At 39.0% G+C, this 23,408-nt stretch overlaps 1 protein-coding gene across 1 annotated transcript in view; it reads left to right on the top strand.

Annotated features, from left to right (window-relative positions):
* The window catches only part of luzp2 (leucine zipper protein 2), a 111,255-nt gene extending 90,210 nt beyond the window's left edge, over positions 1–21,045 (top strand). The window contains exons 7-12 of the mRNA XM_057347465.1: positions 3,665–3,727; positions 6,758–6,832; positions 8,664–8,831; positions 13,022–13,126; positions 16,139–16,210; positions 17,433–21,045. Coding sequence (XP_057203448.1) covers positions 3,665–3,727; positions 6,758–6,832; positions 8,664–8,831; positions 13,022–13,126; positions 16,139–16,210; positions 17,433–17,537 — 588 coding nt within the window. The 3' untranslated portion in view covers positions 17,538–21,045. The remainder of the gene's footprint in view (positions 1–3,664; positions 3,728–6,757; positions 6,833–8,663; positions 8,832–13,021; positions 13,127–16,138; positions 16,211–17,432) is intronic.
* Positions 21,046–23,408: the final 2,363 nt, after the last annotated feature.

Here is a 23,408-nt window from a genome sequence, read left to right as displayed (position 1 = left end):
CAATGAGTGGTGTCCAGGGAGGCAAACAAGTCCACCTGTGCCTGCCCGAACAGCTCCCAAATTAGCTGGACTGCGCGGGGGTGGAGTCTCCACACTTCCCGAAGCGTGACCCGACGAGAGAGCATGTCGGCTGTCTGGTTCAGGTTGCCTGGGTTGTGTGTGGCTCGCAGGAACTTCACCACCTGCTGACTCCACAGGAGGAGGCGTCGGGCGAGTTGTGACATTTGCCGTGAGCGAATGCCACCTTGGTGATGGATATATGCTACGGCACTCGTGCTGTCTGATCGAACCAGCACATGCTTGTCCTGAATGAGGGGCTCGAACCTCGAAGAGCAAGCAAAGCAGCCAACAACTCTAGGCAGTTGATGTGCCAATGCAGGCGGGGGCCCGTCCAACTACCCGACACTGCATGCCCGTTGCACACAGCACCCCATCCGTGCAGGGAGGCATCCGTCGTAACCACGCAAAGAAACGTCTTGGACGACCAAGGGGTTAGAGTGTGATGGCAGTGAGGCGTGATGGGATTGCGCCTGGTGCCGGTGTGCCACGCTCTCCAAGGAACCCGACTCTGTAGCCAGTGCTGAAGCGGTCGCATGTGCATCAACCCGAGCGGGATAACCCCTGCAGAGGATGCCATGTGTCCCAGGAGCCTCTGAAATAGTTTCAGGGGGACCACTGATTGCCGCCTGAACAGTGTCAGGCAGTTCAGCACCGACTGTGTGCATTCGGTAGTAAGACGTGCCATCATTGTAACAGAGTCTAGTTCCATACCGAGATAAGAGATGCTCTGCGCCGGGGAGAGCTTGCTCTTGTCCCAGTTGACCCGAAGGCCCAAACAGTCTAGGTGCCGGAGCACCAGGTCCCTGTCAGTACACAACAGATCTCGCGAGTTAGCCAAGATAAGCCAGTCGTCGAGATAGTTGAGAATCTGCACACCTCTCCCTGAGGGGAGAAAGGGTGGCTTCCGCGGCCTTGGTGAAGACTCGCGGGGACAGACCGAAGGGCAGGACCTTGTACTGATATGCCCGACCCTCGAAAGCGAACCGTAGGAACGGTCGATGACGAGGGAGAATCGAGACATGAAAGTACGCGTCCTTCAGGTCGATTGCCATGAACCGATCCTGGTGTCTGACAGATGCCAGCATGCGCTTCTGCTTTAACATCCTGAATGTTAACCTGTGAAGGTGCCTGTTCAGGGTGCGCAGATCCATTATGGGGCGCAGCCCCCCACCTTTCTTGGGGACGATGAAGTACTGGCTGTAGAAGCCCGAGGACATCTCGGCCTGGTGTGGAAAGCGCTAGCCAGGCTTCCAGGGACCGCAACAGCGGGACTAGTGGACTGATTTGTAACATCGTGCCCGTGGGTGGTGGTTCGGTGGGTGGCAGGGCTGCTGCCTCACCGTGGGACGGACCCCGGGGAGGCAAGCGGCACTGCTGACTTACCTGCCTGCTGCGACCGGAGGTCGACGCGCCGTCTGCTAGAGAGCGCTGACGCCTGTGGGTCTGCTGTGGTACCACAGTCCATGAAGCAACGTCGGGGAGAGGCTGCGACTGTCTGTGGAGAGAAAAACCAAGGGAGAGAGGAAACTCTTTTTGTGAAGGGAGTGGCCACCAAGCCCTGAAAAGAGCCCGATGGAGGAGGGGACGGGGCAGGGACTGTCCCGCTCGGACCCGGCCACGATGGAATGGCTGACATCGGGTCCACTCTCGATCCCCCTGCGCTCCTCCCGTCAGGGTCGCTTCTGCTTTTTCTGCGGCTGCTGACGGGAAGATGATGTTCTCTTCCGTGGTGTCTTTGTCACTGCTCTGTGCCATCTCGTGAGGACGGGTTAGGTGAGCGTGACGGGGCACGAACGTTCCGCGAGCCAGTGGCTGACGAATAAGCGTCCATGGGGCTTGCCGAGACAGACGGCCGTGCCGAAGCAGCAGACGCCGTGGATTGCAAAGCAAATGAGGTGGTGGCTGTATTCAAAAAGAATACAGCCACCCGTGACCACAACACCTTGATACTCATCGGCTCGCAGTGCGGGCAGAGAGTATCCACGAAGGCCCGCTCAGCATGCTGGCAACCCAGACATGTGATGCAGGTATCGTGTGTGTCCCCAACCAGGACGAGCCCGCCGCATCCATGAGCACAGCGGCGAGACATGTCGAGAGACATGCTGTAGAGAGAAAAAAGGAAATCTGCTCTTTTAGACACCTCTGACTCTGCCGAAACGCCCAGGGGAAAGTCACGGAAGAGGGGACGATCCGCTGCTCTTGTCGTAAATCCAGCAGTAATTAAAACTCACAGATGAAGTTGCTTAGCATATAGCCTCGCAGGTTCCGAAGAACAAAAGGTGAATGAATGGGGCTCGCCATCTTCCTTTTATACCCGTATTTACGGGGTGGAGATTGGCATGCTCATGCCATTCGCCAATTTCATTGGCCTTTTTAAAGTTAACTTAGAGATAATAGGTTCTCAAGTCCGAACCCCATTCTGTCTCGACACAACGTTGAGAGACCTACAGAAAGGGAAGTATAGTTAATAAGATTTCTTTTTTGAAGTCATTACAAGCATGAATTTTTGACAAGCTACTACTGTAGATGCAAGTGTACTGGCCCATGTGATCTGACAGTAATGAAGTCTCATTAGCAGGGGCGTAGCTACATGGTGGCCATTGGTGGCCACGGCTACCCCTGAATGATGGATGGCCACCTATCTGGCCACCTCTGTTGTGCGAAGCAGTTTTAAGATGTGTGTCGGAGTTTACGGAGTGCTGCGCAGATCATTTAGCGTATACACTGAAAGTAACGCGAGAACATTACTCTTGCATTAATATGATGCCATACGCTGACGCACTGACGCAAACAGTGTGAGCGCTATACCTGAACAGCTGCTAACCGCTTCGTGACAGTGTACTGTCTGTGTACCATGGAAGTTCATTGTGAGCAGAAGGGTCAGGTCAGTAAAATCAGTCTTGTTTAAGTGGATTTCATTCATTAATTATATTTTCTAATTAGATTTAATAATATTAATTAGATTTCTAATTAGATTTAAATAGATTTTAACTTACTGCAAATGATAGCTAGCAAATTATTATAAAATAATGTATGTGTATGTTTTTGACCAGCAAAACTATGTGTAATGAAGAATTGGTGTAAATTACAGTTAAAGTTAAAGAATTTATGTCTGTAAGGATTTTTTGGTCACCCTAATAAAATCACTGGGTCTTGCCTGGCCACCTCTAAAAAAATGTTCTGGCTACGCCCCTGCTCATTAGTTTTGTGGAGGTGTTGTAAACTTCAGCTATGGATAGATTACAGAAGACACTTAGGCTATGGAGAAAGAAATGTGTGAGTCTGTAAATGGTTACAATTGAGGCAGCAAACCACAGGCAGCCAGCCAAGACAATGTCATACTGTGAAGTGAGCGTTATTGTGCACGTGTATGTGTATGTGTTAATGTGTTTGCGTCATTGAGTGGTCCGTGCAGTCCACTGAAGGCAAGAGTTTTCTATTTCTTCGCTTAGTGAAGGTTTCTCCTTTGAATTGGAGCTTTGCCCAGCAAGCGTCCACAAAGGAACACTTCGGCACGGCCACAATAAACCCTGCTACACAATCCAAAACCAATTTTACTATTTGAATAACCTAACACCTATTTTCTCTTATCTTCATTTTGCAGTCCAAAAAAATCCAAGCCCAGCTGAAAGAGTTGAGGTATGGCAAAAAGGATTTAATTTTTAAGGTAAGGACCAAACAAAGAGGACATGTCATTACTGTAACCTTGCATGCTGTGCAGGGATCTTAGCGCCACTTTAAAACGATTATTTTACATGAACAGGTTATCCACAGGCCAAAGGTTCACAGAGCGTATTGTGTGGTGATCTATTAACTACTGTACAAGGTGTTTCCATCCAGAGACATTTTAATTTTAATGTAATTACTTTTAATTTCTCAAGTGTTTAAGTAATAGATCACAAAGCATTAAACTCTGTCATCTTTTATTCATGATCAGATCTCTTGGTATTCCATGAAAGAGCCATACAGGTCATAAGGGCAAATAAATGAATAATTAATCAATTAAATTATTGGGTGAATTTTCCCCACTTTTAGCGATTTGACTTTTAAGAATGTTCTTACAGTAGACTTACAGAAGATTAAATGCACAAACAAAGAAATGTAAATGTCACTGTCATGTACACAAGCATTTGGCCAGAAAAAAAGAAACAAGATTAAGCTAATATTCACATTTTAATTGAAAGATTTGACCTTTTCATGCGGGGATTAGAGTGAAGATTCATATAAAAAGAGTGACCTTTCATTCCTTGTAGGTTGACCTTTCCTCTCTTATTTGCAGTGTTAGATGATATTTTCAGCAGTGCCCTTTGGTACATGATATAAACACTAGGTTTTCACACAAAATGCATCACTTTAACACTATTGATTTTTTTCTAGAGGACAGACTATAACATATGGTGCAAAAAGTGTATTTTCTGTTCATAATAAACATTATAATAATTATTGTTGGATTTGATAAAACAACAATAATTTAAGTGTTAATATTATTAGTAGTTAAGGGTGTTGAAATACAGATGGCTGCTCTATGAAGATTTTTTTTCACAAAGCAATGTGCAAATGTGTTTTCTCCAGAAATGTTTTTATCTTGGCTGTACGTGTGTGAATGTATCCCCAACTGAAATTGATGACGATTATTCTTTCCTTTATATTCAAGATTAAAGACAGTTTTTCAGAATTTGTATCTGCAGTTGTCTTTAAGTACATTCTGAACAGGCATTGTTCAATAAGCAAAATACTTATTGAGAGACTTCTTTGTCAGTCCTAGACTTTGAGTATTTTGCCATATCTAGGCATTCAATAGATTATTTCTTATTTAAAGTGCAGTCATTTATCGCAATCATGTTTTGTTTAATTGGAGTGAAGTGGCTGAATTATGTGCATGTTTTCAAATCATTCAAAGACAGGGAGAGAAAGAGACTGTCACATTGTGTGGCTTTGTGCTGTTTGCCAAAAATGCATTAGCATTTGCTTGGCAGTTGCCCTTATCATCATGGTCTACCATCAGTTCTCTTACAGAGCTATCTTATTTATGATGTGCCTATGATTACATTAGCATTAATGAGTGCGTTATTCAGCAGATTATGGATATGCTGGTTTTTGCATATGTCCTTGATGTTATGCGTAATCTCTTTTTTACTATAAAAAAGTTTTTAATATCAGTGGCATCTTCCTTGTTATGGCACTGGAAAGTCACTGAAAATTATTAAGTAGAGATGAGATTAAATTGTGCATTAAGTAAAAGCAATGGTGTAATAGCTTGTTATAAGCCACAATCAGAATGATTGCTATGTTCTTTTTATTAATTACAGTATACTTTGAATATACTTTTCTTGATAAATTGGCAGCTGCTTACAAGCAATTAACAATATTTCACAATCTACTGTAATTATAGTAACAATTATATTGATTGAAAACAAACACGGCTGTACAAAACACAGTTTAAAATGCTACAGTGTTATTTCAAATAACACAGTCATAGACTTACACTTATATTGTAACACAAGATGAACATTTGATTTATTTAAACCTCATTATTTTTTTATACTTTCACCTTTAAACTGGTAATTGTGTTAACTGTGTGTCTGTCTTTGTGTGTGCAAATGTGCTTAGCATAATCTAATTAATATTCATAGGTATTTGTGTAAAATGTGGTTCTAGCAAACCAACATCGTTGTACATTTGGACAGTAATTGGAACATACAATATAATAATTTGAAAAGATAAGATGCAAATGTTTATAAGTCCTTAGAGGTTTTTAGCGTTAAAAACTCATTTTGTTTTATTTATAATAAATGAGATTAAATATGTTTTGAAGCGTCTCTTCGAAATGTACATATTTTAAAGAGTTTATGTTTGAGATACTGTCAGTATTTTTATATTGTGTGTCAGCATGTCTGTTAAAAGGTACAAAATGAAAAAAATGTATGTATAAATACAATAGCTATGGAAACATGCTTAACCGCTTAGTCACTTAGCTCAAGACTGTCTTTAAGCTATTTTTCTCTGGACTAATGTGACTTCCATTGATTTTATTTCCTGGAGAAAACTAAAATCTTATAATAGTTTCCAAAGGTTTCACTTTTCTGTGTTTTTCTCCAAATTAATGACTTTTCAACACAAGCAAAGCTGTACTTTTTATGTTTTTAGGAACATTCAAACTTATAAAGAATGGAAAATTATAGCCCATTCATGTTGTCTTTTAGATGACTTCATGTATTTAGTCTCAAACCACATTTATGTTAATTCTGTCAAGAATGAATGCTGAATGTCGCGTTTTGCTTTCCATTGATCGGATGGCATATGCTAATCATTCCAGATGGGGAATGTTTTTACCTGTTCAGCTCCGCTATTCATGTCTCAATGAATCAGCTATTAGCTTCACACACACAGTCTTGTAGAAATATTTATGAAAAAACTAATAATATGGTGAAGGCAGGTCATTACATATTTCTGTATGAATAAAGAACATCATGCCTGATTATACCAGATCAACAAGCATTTACAGTGAAGCTCACAGTACCAACATGTTGTTTCTTAGATACTGCAGGCAGTTTCAGACGTTCATAAGCAAATTAGCTCTTTTGATTTAAACAGCAAAAAGACTCCTTTAGTTGACGATTCTTCATATTTTATGCAATGTTGGCCATCAATATAAATGTAAATGTATAACTTAAACTAAGACTTATGCCCTGTGTAGGGTCAGCAATTGATGGATCTGGAGAATAAACTCAGAGTTGCCAAAGATGAACTGGAGAAGGCTGCACTAGACAAGGCAAGTATAAGATCTCAAAATGACCAACGTCAATGTAAATAAAACTGGCAAGTGATCAAATAATGCAACTGTATTAATTATAAATGAATCATTGTTGGAAAGAACTCTATGCACGATCACTTATGCTTTTTGTCTCAGCCAACTCAGTCTGGTGCACAGCGTCCATAGGGAACGATGACGTTTTTCACTCCTATGCACTTCGGATTACGGTCAATGACATGAGTCAAATTATCCAAACACTACATCATACATCGACAACCAAACAGGGGAATGGCTTCAAGCTATACATTTTAAAGGAACAATACGGCATTTTTAGGAGGATATATTGACAGAAATGCAATATAATATTCAAAACTATTTCTTCAGAGGTGTATAAAGACCTTACGTAATGAACCATTATGTTTGTAATACCTTAGAATAAGCTGTTTATATCTACATACTGAGCGGGCCTACATACATTGAATTCCCCGCCATGTTTTGTACAGCAGCCCTAAACGGACAAACAACTCTACAACGCGCGTTTCCTCTTCCTCTCCGCCGCGATATCGTGGTGAAATGGATTACGGGATGATCCGTACGGATCGTACGCTACGGTTCGGAACACATGTGACCCGAGGATTAACTGAAAGTTTATTCATCATTGAGTAAAAGAGTAAAACGCGCTCTCGCGCTCTCTCCAGTTTCAGCTTCAACGCGCTCTCGCTCTCTCTCAAGTATCTGGACGAGTACAATATTAAAGCGGTTCCAGATAAACAATGACGCTCAAAACTGCTCCGTCACACAGCTAATATTACAACAACAACATCTTGGTGTGTTACTCACATACTGATCCGAATCAAAGCATCATCGGGGGTGATTTTTATACGATCTTTCTCTCCAACGTCTCTCTGCTGGAAAGTATCTCCATAGATATCTGTGAGTACATCTGCTAAAAGCCTTAGTACCGCGGGTCCTAACGCGTCTCTGCTGTAAAGTCTTTATAATATTAACACAGGTCCTAGCTCCTGTCTGACTTTTATCCTTCTTTTTATACTTAAAATCCACAAACCTTTTATTTTATGTAATAAGACATCGCTCTTTCTACTGTCTTTCTAATGCCTGCAAAATCTCTTCTCTGCATCAACATGAGAACGACATCTTTTTGTACTGTGGTGGCCACCGTCGTGTTTGGACTGAGCGATTTGTTGCAAATATATAATACAACGCTACTGGCCGCTGTTAATCAAAAACTGCACCTTTAAGACAAGTCCACAAATATGAAAAAAAAACAAAGTATACTTTTGCACTTACTCAAGGTTTGATCACAGAGGCACTCAACAATGCTCAGCTGTAGTGCTGTCCGTTTGCTGAAATTTGAAAGTTTTTTTAGTAAACACGGTTATCGCTTGAGAACAAATGACCTCAGCACTATGAGAGCGGAAGTGACTTAGCTGGCTGAGATTTTAGCAGAAGTCATCACCCTGCGTGCATATAGTCTATTGCACTGAACCACTAAATCATTTTTAATATTTTCTTATCGGAATAAAAATACATTAATCCAACTCAGCTGATATGCTTGTTGGTTCAGCTTTACAAATCAGAATACTGTATATATATATAGAATAGCAGTACATCATTCCAATCCAGTTTGTTATTTCCTTCTGCTATCTCTTAAAATGCAAACTTGGAGCATGAATTCCATTATCTTTTTAGGCCAGGAATTTTGCAATTTAGGCAGAGAGCGTGGAACAAATGAACAAATAAATGGTTTGAGGACCGAAGGATAAGATGACAGAGTGATAAACATTTGCCCATTAATCTCATGTGTGTTGTCTCATTTCATTTGTTGCAGGAGTCACAGCTTAAAGCCCTGAAGGACACAGTCCATATCTGCTTTTCATCTGTCCTGCACAGCCAGACAGGAAGTCTACACAGATTTACAGCCACAGCCACCAATCTGTTGAGGTATTCCGCCCTGGTCAACAACTCAAGAGTCACCTTTCAACAGCCGCATGCAAAGGTACTAATACTAGTAAAAATCTGATGAAACAGAAACTGAGAATTCCTAACACCTAATTATAGTTTCAGACTGAAAATATGTCAGTCATTGATGTTTTCTTGGATGAGTGTATTTTTCCACACCACATTTTTCTTAGTCGGTGTTGAATAAATATTTGCAAGTTACTTCAGCGATGCTATAGAACGGTGGTATTTTTATTTTGCTGTTTTAAGTTTGCAAGATTGCATTGCTTGATTTGTTGCGTTGAACATTTCCTACAGTATCAGCAGACAACAATTGACAAGCAATGCTATTAAATGTGGTTAAAGCAAACTTAAACAAGCAGCCATATTGTCATCAAACTAGTTTAAAGAGAAATCTCTCAGTGCATACACTTAATGAGATAACAGGCCATTAACAGTACTTGATTTATTTAGCACACACACTGTGTGATGAGATCCGCATGTCTCTCAGAAATGATGCAGCGGGGAAGCACTTGGTCTCAGGGTGAAATGTTGTTTAGAATCTTGATCTTATACGCATCTCCCAGAGGACAGTGCAGTGTTTCTTTGATTATGCTCCAATAGTCCTGTCCGTAACAGAGAAGTCTCCACAGTACCATATCAGAGAACATAAAAAGGTCTCATAAAATCAGACTATCAGATGATGCTTCAGCGTATTTTCTCCTTCTGTAAATAAGCTGATTTTTAGAAAAAGAAAAGTTTTCATGCTCTTTTAAATAGGTAAAATTTCACAGAAACTATATAATATATAACATCCGCTTTCTGTAGAATAAATAAAAAACCTTGAGCTATATACTCCTTTCAATAAGACCTTTATGGGAGAGCTGACACTAATATAAACCTTGACACAAGTCAAGAAGTTGTTCGTCAACGCAACTGTCAATACACCTGGTGTGGTAAATTAACAAGGTTAATCATGTTATAATACATCAGTTCAGGGTTTCTTCTCCTACAAATCATCCTCGTTCACTCAAATCAAGGCTATAAACAGAATACATTGGTCTCAATATGCATTCTGAGTTAGCTTTTCATAACAGTCCCTATTCATACAACCAGGCCAAATAATTTCAGCTAATGGTTCTTTTACTCTGTTGAAAGATTGATCATAAGGTTTTAAGGAACGGCCATGTTTTAGTGACCATTACTTTATATTGATCATGCCTTAAAGGTCCAATCTGTCATTTTTGCAGGTTCTATTGACAGAAATGCAATATAATATACATAACTATGTGTTTAGAGGTGTATAAAGACCTTACATAATGAAACTTTATGTTTTTATTACCTTAGAATGAGCTATTTCTCTATCTACATACACCGCGGGTCCCCTTGCATGGAATTCATCATGTTGTTTCTACAGTAGCCCTAAAAGGACAAACTGCTCTACAGAGCGCATTTCCTAAATACGTTATCTCCTTCAGCAAAGAAGCGAAAACGTGACGACATCTTAGTTCTGTGTCAGCCACCGTAGTGCTTCGACAGGGAGGGGTGGAGTAAACCGTTGTTGCAATTCGCAACCATGTCACTAGATGCCACTAAAATCTCCACATTGCTCCTTTAACATAGAACACATTTTAGCTGTGTGTTCACTTGTGCATCATTTATAATATGAGATATTAGTTTAAAAGCAATTGGATTTAGATAAGAAATATTCAAATCATGTAGGTCGCTGCAGGTACTGTATACCATTTTAATGTCACAAAGACATGCATAAACTGATAAATTATGTGTAGCGAGGAAGGCGTGACGAGAGCCGTGGGGCAGGAAGGCACCAATGTAACAAAGTTCAATGTAGGGAAGGAAGGAGGCGGGAACCGGCGAACATTTAAACAATAAACTTTAATCAAAAATAAACAAACAATAACACGGAAGTAAAAGGCCGGCAGCCACCTCACAGTCGACTGCCGGCCACACAAACATAAATAAAACTTAACATTTCCGGGCCCGGTCCTCTCTCGTTGGCAGTCCCGTCGCTCGTCCTCTTATGCTCCCTAGCTCCCCGTGAGGCATGCGGGACCGGTGCGCGTACAGCTGATACTCATTATCACTCACGCCACCGGCCCCGCCTTCCTGCCCCATGGCTCTCGTCCCACCTTCCTCGCTACATTATGACTTAAATAAAATATAACATCTGCCATTAGTTTCACACCCTAATGTCACTTCAACTGACTTTGACGAGGGTACATTTTGGTGAACTCTCACTTTTAGAAGGTCGAAGGTATTGGTTATAACTAGTTTTGATCTTGTTATCTCAGATGTCACAACAGCTGATGGTAATTGTGTACAGAGTGATAACGCTGGAACCAGCCTGACACTTCTCTATGTCGAGTTAAACACAATTAATTAACTGGCAATCTGAACAAACAGGGAACCATAATATTCATACCACCGCTTTCCCCTGCAGGTATCTGTACCGCACATCCGCTAATGAGCTCGTCTTAATCCAAAGAGGCCAAGCCGATTAATTAAAGCAGGTGTTTTGAAAAACTACAGAGAATTGAAAACCTAATTTAGATAAAGCCTGATGGCGTCTGGACGTTGTTGGACTTCACATCAAAACTGTATGGAATTAAAAAATAGCACACCATACATTTGAAATGTAACCTTAAAGATCAGGTATCACACGCAGTTTCTGCCAATCTTGAGTACCTATACAGTAGTATTGCATACGTCGAATCTTCGAAGAGTGTTTCGTTTGATCACATTTATAAAAGATAGATACAGCTGTACGATTATTTCCGGAAAAACACGAGCTGCTGGAGGCAGGCAGTGGGATGGAACTACAGCACGAGCACACAATTATGTTCATAAAGGGATCCAGACTTTTAAAATACTTTCCGAAACAAGTTGGAGTGCTGGGGGAGTGTATCAAACACAGAAATACCACGTCATACGTCCAACTCGTTTTTTAACAAGTTGACCACGTTCAACAGTGTAAAGAAGTCAGAATGCATGACATAGCATGTTACCTCCCCTTTAATGACACAAAAAGCTAAAGCTAAAGGCCTGTTCACACGAGAATGATAACTATATGTACTTTACTATCCATCTCAAAGCTCTAGTCCTTATCAACCAGCTTGCATTTCATTCTCTTATGTACCTGCCATAAAGAGACTCAAGTACAGAGTCTATTTGAGAGTATATATATCACACATCTCATTTTAGTATATGACTGAGCACTTGAGTTGATGCCAGATGACTTGTTTCAAAGATGTTCAAATCTGTCTTATCAAAACCTGGGCCTCGATGGATATCACACTGATTTACAACTGGGAAGCAATAAGTGTGTCATATTCTATTTCATTTACTCTGAAGAGCAGAGAGTTCCTAACTACATTATTGTTATATCATTACACTAGACAGGTCAGAGAGTGTATGAAGTTTGTTCCTTACCATAGTACTTACCTCATCTGTCTTCTTTTAGTTTTCATAGAAACCTTATTTCCCATAGTGCCTAGTTCTTTAATTCACACCAACATTGATTTACCGCGAGACCACATCTCAGCACTTTCAGCACCTACTGTATAATCGCATACATATTTGAAGGGATACAGTAGTTCTTTGTTTCTTTCCCAGAAAACAAAAGAAGGTATTTAAAAGAAAGTTGAACCAAACAACAATGGACGGCGTTGACTTTTATATGGACACAAAACCACTGAGACATTACTCACAGTATCTTCTTTTGTGTTTCACAGAAGAAAGAGTCATAAATGATGACAGAATTTGTGTTTTTGGGCGAACTATTCCTTTAAGTGCTTGTTTTACACTGCTTTCATCTCATGCAAGTCAATATATATATACTGTATATATATATATATAAATAAAGTACATGATATACAGTAAACACTGAACCAGCAGAATAGCTCTTAAGTATTTTTATTTGTGAAAGTGCTGTTAGGCTAACTGCACAGTTGCAATTTTATGTAAGTCTCTTTAGATAAAAGCATTTGCTAAATGAAAACAATAACAAAAGTGTGTGCTTTGTGCTTTAACTTTAAAAGCCACAAATGTACAATAGATCACAATAGAAAGAAACACTTGACAACAGATCTCGAATTAACCAAAGTGGAAAATTGTTTGCGATTGTATAATAAAGTGTCTGGAGAATTTAACCCCCACGCTATTTACCCTGTTTTCTAATCCTCTGTGTGTCTAATGTAATTCCGTTTTCTTTATGTGTTCTTCCTTAAGGACATCCCAAAAGTTCCCCGAATCACAACAACGAGTAAATTGCCTTTGAGCAGTGCAGTAATGAGGAGAGATGGCTCAGGACTGAAAGACTTCCAGATGGTGAAGGTAAATCTTTAGTGCCCTTATACTCCAATGGCCACTTCCTACCCTCTGGCCTAAATGGACCAACTTATGTTCATTGAGTCTCTGTATATCCGTTCTCCATCACTAAGATCATTTACAACTTTACATTAAATTTCGTCCGGGAATAAGCTTTGAAGTACTTGTAGGCATCCCTTAGCAGTTTTTTGATCAATGTTGTATTGTACTGTTGCAAGTGGACCCATGGAAAGATACAGCTCCATTTAGTTAAAGGTGAAGTTTATTTTCTGCCCTGCTAGTGGCACCAGATAGATTGAAATAATGATGTTTTCAAACAGGTTCCCTATACAATTCCTCTCTTCCTTGTTTTAGACAATCAAATAGTCCCATTAGCAGAATACGTATACTATTCATTATCAGTATTACTATCTATTAAAAAGTATAAATGAATATTTCACAAGAACGTACGTATGCTTGTGGATATCTAGTTATCTGCTGTAGTTTAATTGCTGCCGAGAGCCTAAAACAAAACTTTGGTCATCAACCTTGCAAACTACAAACTGTGAGGCTATTTCAGATGGTCAGTGAATACACTTTGTGGGGGATGCAGTATGTCGGGAAACACAGACAAACAACAATGTTGTGACAGTGACACAGTGGTCAGACTGTGAAAGGAAATGGATTATCTACTGTTGTCTGCACACTAAAGCAATGAAGTTCAAAATATTTTAACATTGAAAAATGACTCAAATTCACCTTTTAAAATGTCTCGTGCTATAAAAATAAAACTCAATAAAGCAAATTATGTTTAATAATGGGGTCGTGCTCTGCTCGGCTGCCCTCAAAATGATAATGCTCTCTGTTTTTTGTTCTCTTTGCCGTCGAGTGCATTTCAAAGCTTTTTGGAGTGGCACTTGCTCAAACTTCCCTTTTTCGGTATGGAAAAGGGAAGCTGAAATTTTCCACTAACATAGCCTCACAGATAATGGACGGTAGCCAAACGCACAGATTAGAGTCCCTTTTTGAGAACAACACTTGTGCGGATGCTAAGCACAAAGCGGCCTTATTTGAACCCCAGTCTTCTTGAAAGCAAAAAAGATGTTGTGTATCCGTCTGACACGTGAGCCGCAATTCACTGGTGTGGATGGTTCAAGACGCCGCTGGGACGATGAACATGGACCATTGCTTCACAGATATCAACAGAGCAGAGAGGAGAACTATAGCCTGCAGGAGATAAATATCACTGTCTTCTGACATGTGGTTATCAACTACTGTGACAGCACTGTGTGTGTTTGCGGGTAAGCGATTGTGGTTGTCGTAACTGAAGTTGTTGTTTGTTGGGGGAATGTGTGTGTGAGGGAAAAGAAGAGAATCGTGAAGAAGTTTGCTGAGACAAGAAACAGAAAAATAGACACAGAGAGTGAGAGAGATCGACAGCAAGACACAGAAACTCAGGGAGGGGATGTCATCCATGGTAGATGATATGTCATGAAGATTGTCTTTTAATGAAAATGTTCCCAAAGCGGCATCACCCTGCTGATATTACTGATGAGAGAGAGAGAGAGAGAGAGAGCGGTACAGTTATTATGAGGAGAGTGAGCTTAACATAATATAGATTGTTTTTGCATCAAAGTCGTTTTATCATTTATGAATGTTGCAAATATTATATTTTATTCATGGAAAGTCTGGATCGAAGATGAATATATTTTGATATTTATTTATCATTTATTAGTATGCAAGCTTTCACACTGGTATGGAGTCCAGAGGTCCGTAATCATCTTGTTATCCCGGCATGATTTGAGTATGTTCCGTTTTTCAATGAGAGCCAGTCGGCTGAACACATCTTAATGTTTCAAAATGTGTCTATTTAAAGGGACAGTTCACCCAAAAATAAAAATTCTTTCTTCATTTACTCACCCTTAATTTGTTCCTAATCTGTATGAATTTCTGTGTTCTGTTGAACGCAGTGAAATATATTTGGAAGAATGCTTGTATCCAAACAGTTCTTGCACCGTTGACTACCATAGTAGGAAAAATTACAATGGTAGTCAAAAGTGCCCCAGTTTGCTTTCCTACAGTCTTCAAAATATCTTCTTTTGTGTTCAACAGAACAAAGGCATTTATAAAGCAATTTTTCCTACTATGGTAGTCAATGGTGGCCAAGAACTGTTAAATGAAATACAGAATTTTTATTTTTGGGTGAACTGTTCCTTGGGAATAGGCATGTGCAGTATATCAATGTTAATGTCACTTGTTTCAGTCCAATTTTTTTAAGTGTTCCTCGCAGAAACAACCTTGTTTGTTGTTTGATAGGCACTCTTTTATAACACCTCCATTGACTTAACCTCTGTATTTTTGTCCTGTCTTTTGTAGTTTAGAATTTTCAAGAGAATGTTCTTTTCGTCTATTAAATGTGTTGCTCCAAAGACCATGATTGAAATCAAGCTTGTTTCAGGGCTCAGAGAGACAAGTGTTTAATACATTTCCTTGAAATACTCTATCCCTTGAGCGAAATGATTATTCTGTTTTCTATGCAATGCCGTATAATCTACATAGCGCAGGGCTTTTGGGGAATATATAAATGGCAAACAGTTAAAGCCTATACACAGTGTTCCATTGTGGTTTACATGCATGTGTTTTTTTAAACACATTTTTAAAATAAGATTTGCTTGATCGCTTGGAGATTTTGAGATTTGATTTCTCCCCGAGTTAGCTTTTTAAGGTCTTTTGTGTAGAACAAAAACACGCATACACGCAATACTTGCATTCAGATCTTCTTAATACAACAGCAGTTCATCCTTCCAAAAAAACTAGAAATCGTTAAGACTCATGCACTACATAATCTAAACCTTCTAAACCCATACTATAGCTTTGTGTTATAGGAACGCTGTATGGAAAGACCTCCACATATCACATTTGTTCCCTGAAGAAATAAAAGTAATACGGTTTTAGATCAAGATGTAAGAGCAAATGATGAGAGAGTACTGTTCCTTTAAACAAACATGTTTTCGTCTGTGTCTTTCTTTATATTTTCAGGTGGGAGCAGAATGTTCCAATAATCAGACTGGGAGCACATCTGAGATGAGAAAGATGTTTGGACACAGTCAAGTAAGTGTTCTGCTGTGCACCACTGAGGTGCTTATGAAGACAGAATTCATAATGAGTGATTTCATTACACAAAACAATTGATTCTGCTGAACTGCTGTATGAAGTATTGTGTCTGCTATAAAATAACATCTACAGTGGGGTCCAAAAGTATGAGAAATTCTTTTTTATAACCTAATACAGTTTTGTCAATATCAACTCTATTATTAGCATTGAAGTTTTAGTGTTCAATTGAAAATAAACATTTAATCCCATAATAATCTGTGTTAGTGTATTTCATTTTTGTTTAGTTAATAGCATGTACACTCCAGGATTTTATTTGTATACTATTAAGAATTAATAACTAGAAATAAACAACAAGATACACACAAAAACGTGATTTAGATTGTTTAAATACATTCAAATTATTTACATTTGCAACATTATTACATTATTTGACAGACACTTTACCCAAAGCACCACTTATGTTGTTGTTTCTGTAGCTCAACTGGTAGAGCATTGGATTTGCATTTAAAGGTATAGTTTACTCAAAAATGAAAATTCTTTCATCATTTGCTCACCCTCTTGTCATTTCAAACCTGTATGACCATTCACTTCTATTGCATGGACACAACCAATGCAAGTCAATGGGTAAAGATGGGAAAGATTCTTCAAAATATCTTCTTTTGCCGAAGAAAGAAAGAAAGTCAAAGAGGTTTAAAAAGACAAGAGGGTGAGCAAATGATGACAGAATTGTCTTTTTTGGGTGAACTCTCCTTTTAAGTTATTCATATACAGTACTGTATATGTGCATATCAAACCTGTGACTTGATGTTTTTATCCATAGAGTACCTAAAACATATTTATTTCCAGGTGTAAACACTTTAAATCTTAGAATTTCAGTGTGCTTTCAGACTTTTTGACCCCACTGTATATCTACAAAATACACATACAGTATACATGTCATGCTTTCTGGAATACCATGTTCCCATGTTATGCGAGCAAGGCATAGATGCCGTAACCATAGATCTACACACTCATATAACTGTTTACTTCAGCGCTAACAAGTGCCAGCATTGAGAACGGCAGCAAGCCGACAGGTTTTGTCAAATTAGAGGTCAGTCTGACACAGACGGGTGAAATGGAGAGAATGGTGTAAATGTCTAATCACCTGCTCTGTTTGTGCTAGACTCCAGTGCAGTACGATATGCATGTCTTCTCTTCTCTTGTCATCTCTATTCTATAGCCGCAGACCCCGGAGCAAATTGGACAAGGCCAAGCAAGGACATCAGAGGAAAGTGTGAAAACAGAAGGAGACCTAAAAACGACACAAATGGCCACACACAACTAAGAGACTGTGGAAGACTTGGCAGATTTTCTGCATGGTAAAAAATGATGTCAGACCTGTTTAAGCCCCTCGTCATTCACTGAGCTAAGCACACACAAACACACACACACACGCACACATGCACATAATGTAGGGCGCACAAGCAGTGCAATGCCAGACAGACACAAAAAACTCAATCTAACACCGCAAATGTAGAAAAAGGAATTCCCATGATTCAATTCTGAACTTTTTTGATAAGAACCAACAGCATAGTATGGCATGCATTATAGAATTTTAGATTTTTATTTCAAGAGGTTACGATGGTATTGGTTGTTTTAAATAACTGTTACTTTTTTGTTCTCTATCTATTATGAGTTAATTTCTCCCAAAGTTAGGACACAGTGTTCTTTGATTTGTGTTGTTTGTACTTAAAAAAAGAACACTATTTCTGGCACCGCAGACCAGAATTTCCTTGTTAAAAGTCACACTGGGACGGGGAGGCGGGAGGGGGGGTAATTTCAGTTTTGTAAATGTGGCTACGGCTCAAATTTACCTGTACATTTCTGAGCAGCTTCAGTTCAAAACTGAATGAGTCCTGTCATTTTTTTAACAATAGCCCAGATTCACTGAACGGAAACGGAGTCAACACTGAGAGAACTGTTTAAAACCGCAAAAATGTGAAGGTATGGTCTGTCTCGTGTTGTAGCAAAGATTAATTTACTCTTCCTACTCCATATTATGAGGTATTATAGGCTCAAGTTGGCTGGCCAACTATCGCTGTTGAATATTTCGAAGCTTTTGGTGCCAGAGTTCAAGAGAAAAACTCGACTCACAGTGAGTCGTCTCCCTAAGAATGATGTGCCATGCACCGAGTACTTAATCTACTGCTACATCTCTCTGTTTCTCTACTTTCTTGTGTCCTTTCAATAAACCGTGATTTTCGCTAAATGTGTGCAGAATAAATGGTTATTTGTGGAGTAAAACTACAGGCTGTCCATACGTTCCTGAGTCCTCTGAGTTTATTTCTCAGTTTAATTAATGCCTCTGGAGTTTCTGGAAAGGCCCCGGTCTGCGTTCAAGTATGAGGTCAATAACCCAGATCCCACAGGATCAGAGGAAAACCCTCATTGGTTTATCCTTTACGTGAGCAGCACATCATCATTACTTGGAAGCTCGGTTTCTTAGGCCTCCAATAGACCATTGATTTCTCTTGATCCGTCTTTCTCTTTCTTCTTTAGCTTTCATGTCAAGAATGATCCATTCTCTTTTTTCATCAACTTTAAGCTGACATGGTAGTTAGCGAGAATTTCAGAAATCAGAGTCATTATGGTGTCTTGATGGAAAAGCTTTTTTTTAAAAGCGACATGACACAAAAGCAGAAGCTCATTGTCTTTGAAAATAAAGCTGACATTACGGTTTCATAACAATTATGGTAATTGCTCTGTGATCTTTTGCTTTGTGTTGTGTATTTTTGCTTTTCCGTCACATACAGTAAGTGTAATTTCTGCCCGTGTGAAATGTACAGACGCTAAACAAGGGAAAACTTTGACGGAAACAACACGCGGCGGAAAAGTTCACTTGAAGATTATGATTTCAGGCCATTTGCTAGTTTGCAACTGCCTGACTTGGCCAATTATCATCAAAACTTCTGAGGGCAGAACATGCCAAGTGTATTCTGGAGAGAGACTCCTCATAAATGTTTGAGCCGGGGATGATGGTTTGAGAAGCCTCCTCTTATATCTCTGCGCAGGAAAATGAGACTGGGAGTGACAAATCTGTGCGGCGTTTTGCAAAGTGCCAATTTACCTATAGCAACACTGCAGCTTCCAAAAATACGACGTTGTCTTCCCCTGAAAACCAGCCTCTACGAGATCTTATAAATAAAAATGAGCCGCGATCAAAAACTGATTAATATCGGCCTCACTAAAACAGCCTTGCGGAAATATACAGTCTGTGTGATTACATTTACTGGAAAGAGAGATTGACAAACTTTTCAAAGTCAAGCGCTTCATTCAGTCGTGCGGCACACAGAATGAGACATTCATTTCATATTTCAATATTACCTCCGGTCTTTGGATCTCACGACAATGTTGGGTGATTAAAAGCATTGTTCTGGAATTGCTACAGCATTCGGGTGAAATGCTGCACGGCGCCGAGCGTAATGTTAAGTAATGATCTAAAAATGAGATGCAATGACATTATTTTGGCTTTATTGAGAGTTCAACGCTTGTGGCTTCCCCTTTGATCCGAAAACTCTGACCATTTTGTTATAGTCAATCTCCATTAAAACGTCTATGTTGTTTGGTGGAATTTGAGAATCGCAGTCTGAGGGGCTAATTACTGCTCTGAAAGCCAATTTTCCCCTTTTCTTGCCATCTCACTCGAGTCTGGGAAAGGTGTAGGAAATAGAGCCTATTAGCAACTTCAAAGTGAATTTAAATAGCTACATCAATACTTTTCCCATTCAAACTTTGGAAGCGCTCAACCAATGCCCAGACACCTACAGCTTTCAGCTCTTTACACTTTGAGTTATGAGGGGAACTAGTGGTAAAACATTGCTTTCAGACAGAAAAACGACAAGCTATCGTCAGCAAGGAAACGAAAACTAAAGAATCTGTTAAGCCAGCTGTTCATTGGTGACGTACAAATGGAATTGTCCAGTTCATTGACGCCAACGCTGAGGCAAACTGTAACATGACATGTGTATATCCGTGCACATAAAAATGCTGCGGTAGGCCAGCCGTAAAGTCACGGTGAGGAGAGATTTTACAGCGAACAGCTGTGGGCCTTAGCAGTAAAGTATCGCATTGCCTTCCACACACGGCATAAAAAAGACAATTATTCTCCCGTTATCTTTCACCTTTTATATTCAGACTGTCTACAACTGGTATATTAAATGTTGACCAGTTACTCTAAATACAGCACATTCTTTAAAGAGTACATAACATGAGGTCATGAAAATGACATTTCATGCAGTGTGTAATATTGCCGTAAAGTAAGCAGTCTGCCAAGTTGTAAATTCGAAGGTGAATGAATAACAAAGTTATTGGCTTGGAAAAAAGGGAGTCGACTCATGCAAACTAGTCGTCCCTAGTGCGATAAGTGAACCGCCGCGGATTTATGTCACTACATATAGTCCCCGCCTACGTTTTGCTAGGACTGCCCACGAAAACCTCACTCTTCTCCCCCAAACACTGTAGCTCGTGAGCCTCATTCGCGGTAAACCAATCACAGCAGACTAGACCATCTGACCAATCACATCAGACTAAACTAGCGGAAAGGAGGGGATTGATGAATCACGGAACGAATCATTTGAGAGTCAGTCAAGAAGTAAGGTAAGAATAACTGCCTATTATTACGAAATAATAGTGTTTTACACCTTCTATGTACACCTTCTATGTACATACTGCTCCGGGGGTACGTGTGTTCACTACTCTCTGGATGGGTTAAATGCAGAGGTCACATTTCGTTGCCTTGTACTTGTACATGTGCAATGACAATAAATTGAATCTAAAATCTAAAAAAAAAAAAATAAACGTGTTGTTGGACACTCCATAAACCAAAGTAGGACCTTAACAATTCCTAGTTATGTACTCTTTAATCGATTTTACATTGTTTACAGGGACAGTGTCATTAATTCTATTCCTTTGTAAACTGATGACATCATGAGCATTAACTTTACTAATCACCTCAGTAATACTACATACACATCCTGTATGTAGGATTACAATAATATTAAAATAGTTAGATAGTTCTATGAAATACACTAAGAATCAATTTTTCTAATATGTGTAATTTGATACAAAAATGTGACTGAAAACCCATCTAAAGTTGTTTTTTATTTACTGTTTCTATCAAATCATCAAAATGCACTTTCTGTGAAAATGTAGCCTCTATAATTAATAATAATGTTTTTTTTTTTTTAGTATTTCTATTACATTTAAGCACAGTAATAGGATAATAATAATAATTGTGCAAAAGCATATTTTTATATTTATATTTACATATTTACAGTAACATTTTGTTTTTATTATATTATACATGAATATTTGAGTACCATGAAATCCTTTACTGCAATAAACACACCTTTTTCATAATGTGTATGCCTACGACTGGGCTTCCATACCTAAACTCATAAATAGATTATTTGACTTGGATTTCACATACGTCACAAATGTACAGTATATATGGACATGCATAACATGTATTAAAACCAGACAAACCGCGCCATCTTGTTTCACACAGCACGGGTACATCCTCCCAATAAAACATTTCTCAGAGCTAAATGATGTACAAAACGTTCACAGCTTGACAGTGTCATACCAATATCAAGGTGTTTAATCTTAAAGAGCAAATCAATATTCATAAGTGTATGTGGCTCATAACTAAACCATTTGTCCTCTGTTAGGCCCCACAAGTTCTAAGACGTTGGGGCTTAAGTCAATTTAAACTATAAAGGTCAACAATGCAATCCATCTAAATAGCACTCAGTGCAATCTAAGCCTACAACATAATTAAATACTGGCACTAATTACCCATCCTGCCCTTCTCTTCTATTTCTGCAGTAGTGCAGTCTGCTCATTAAAGGCGAATATGCCTACACATCTCATGATAGATGTGAATGTTTTGCCATTACTGTCACATAATGAAATCAATTTGCTATTTTTGAATTGCTCCAAACAACAGAAAAGTGTCTCGTTTGATGTTATGAACTTAAGGGACATATCTGATTTACATCCTTATGAAATTAAGTCCAAACTTTTTCATTACTTTTACAAAAACAGATCATGTTCCAGGTTTAGGTAACTTATTAAAAATAATAAGATTCAGTGATTTTAATACTATGAAAGGCTGCTTATAGACGGTTTCAAAGCAACAACATAAACAAACGTTACTGTGCATGCGTGCTTTTGTGGTCCAAACTTAACGTCCAGTACACATCCGCAGAGAATAGAGTCCCTGTAGATTTTTTTCTGAAAACAAGCAAAAGAAACAAGTAACAAGTAAATTACATTAGCTAACAAGTTAAAAAATATGTTTAGCCATAAGTTCCAGACAGTCACCCATCATCCCACCTTCCCTGTGCTACAGAATTTCTAGAATTTTCTGACAGTGACAATTGGAAAATATTTTTTAAATATGTGAAAAGTTTTTATTGCGATATATATCGCAATGAATATAGGCTCAAAGTTGACTTGAGCTAAATGTATACACTAAGCATTGATGCTACATGAAAAGAAATATGACCACAATAATTAAAAATGTTATTATATTTATAATATATTTTAAAATAAAATTTTTGTTACACTGTGTTATTAGCCACTAGTCTGACCGATAAACAAACAGACCGGAAGCTAACTTCGAGCCAGGCGTGTGCATCCGATGAAACCGCCTAAAGGATTTATCATTAATTAGTTTTTCTGAATAATAAAAGTTATTGACTAGTGTTACATATATATATATATTTAAACTGTAAAGAATATGTGAAAAATATGAGTAGTTTGTGGTGAATTGTGATTAAACAGTTAAGCAGGAGAATAACATAGAACCACAAGGGCAATTGAAAGTATCCGTTGCTATATTTTCCATATAACAGATGGCTTCTGGTTGCGATAAATCAAGTTTCAATCCTATGTTTCATTTGATGTATCTACAAACTAAGAGGCAGAGAAGGCAGAAGATGGCCTTTGGATCTGTGTTGCATCTTTGTTAAAGGTCATTTTTGAGCCCTTTTATTATTCCTAAGAAGTGAAACCTTGAAATTACCCTGTTGTAGGACAATAAACTAGCAAACTACACAATAAACTGTAGACTGCAATTTCATCCCTCATAGTAATTCCCACTGCTGCATTCCTAAAGTCATCATCAGTTCTCCCCCTCGCGTCGTCTTCTTGA

Source organism: Triplophysa rosa, linkage group LG12 (assembly GCF_024868665.1).
Source record: "Triplophysa rosa linkage group LG12, Trosa_1v2, whole genome shotgun sequence".
Taxonomy (NCBI): domain Eukaryota; kingdom Metazoa; phylum Chordata; class Actinopteri; order Cypriniformes; family Nemacheilidae; genus Triplophysa; species Triplophysa rosa.
The sequence above is the reverse complement of the archived record's forward strand: the minus strand, read 5'-3'. Positions and strand labels throughout refer to the sequence as shown.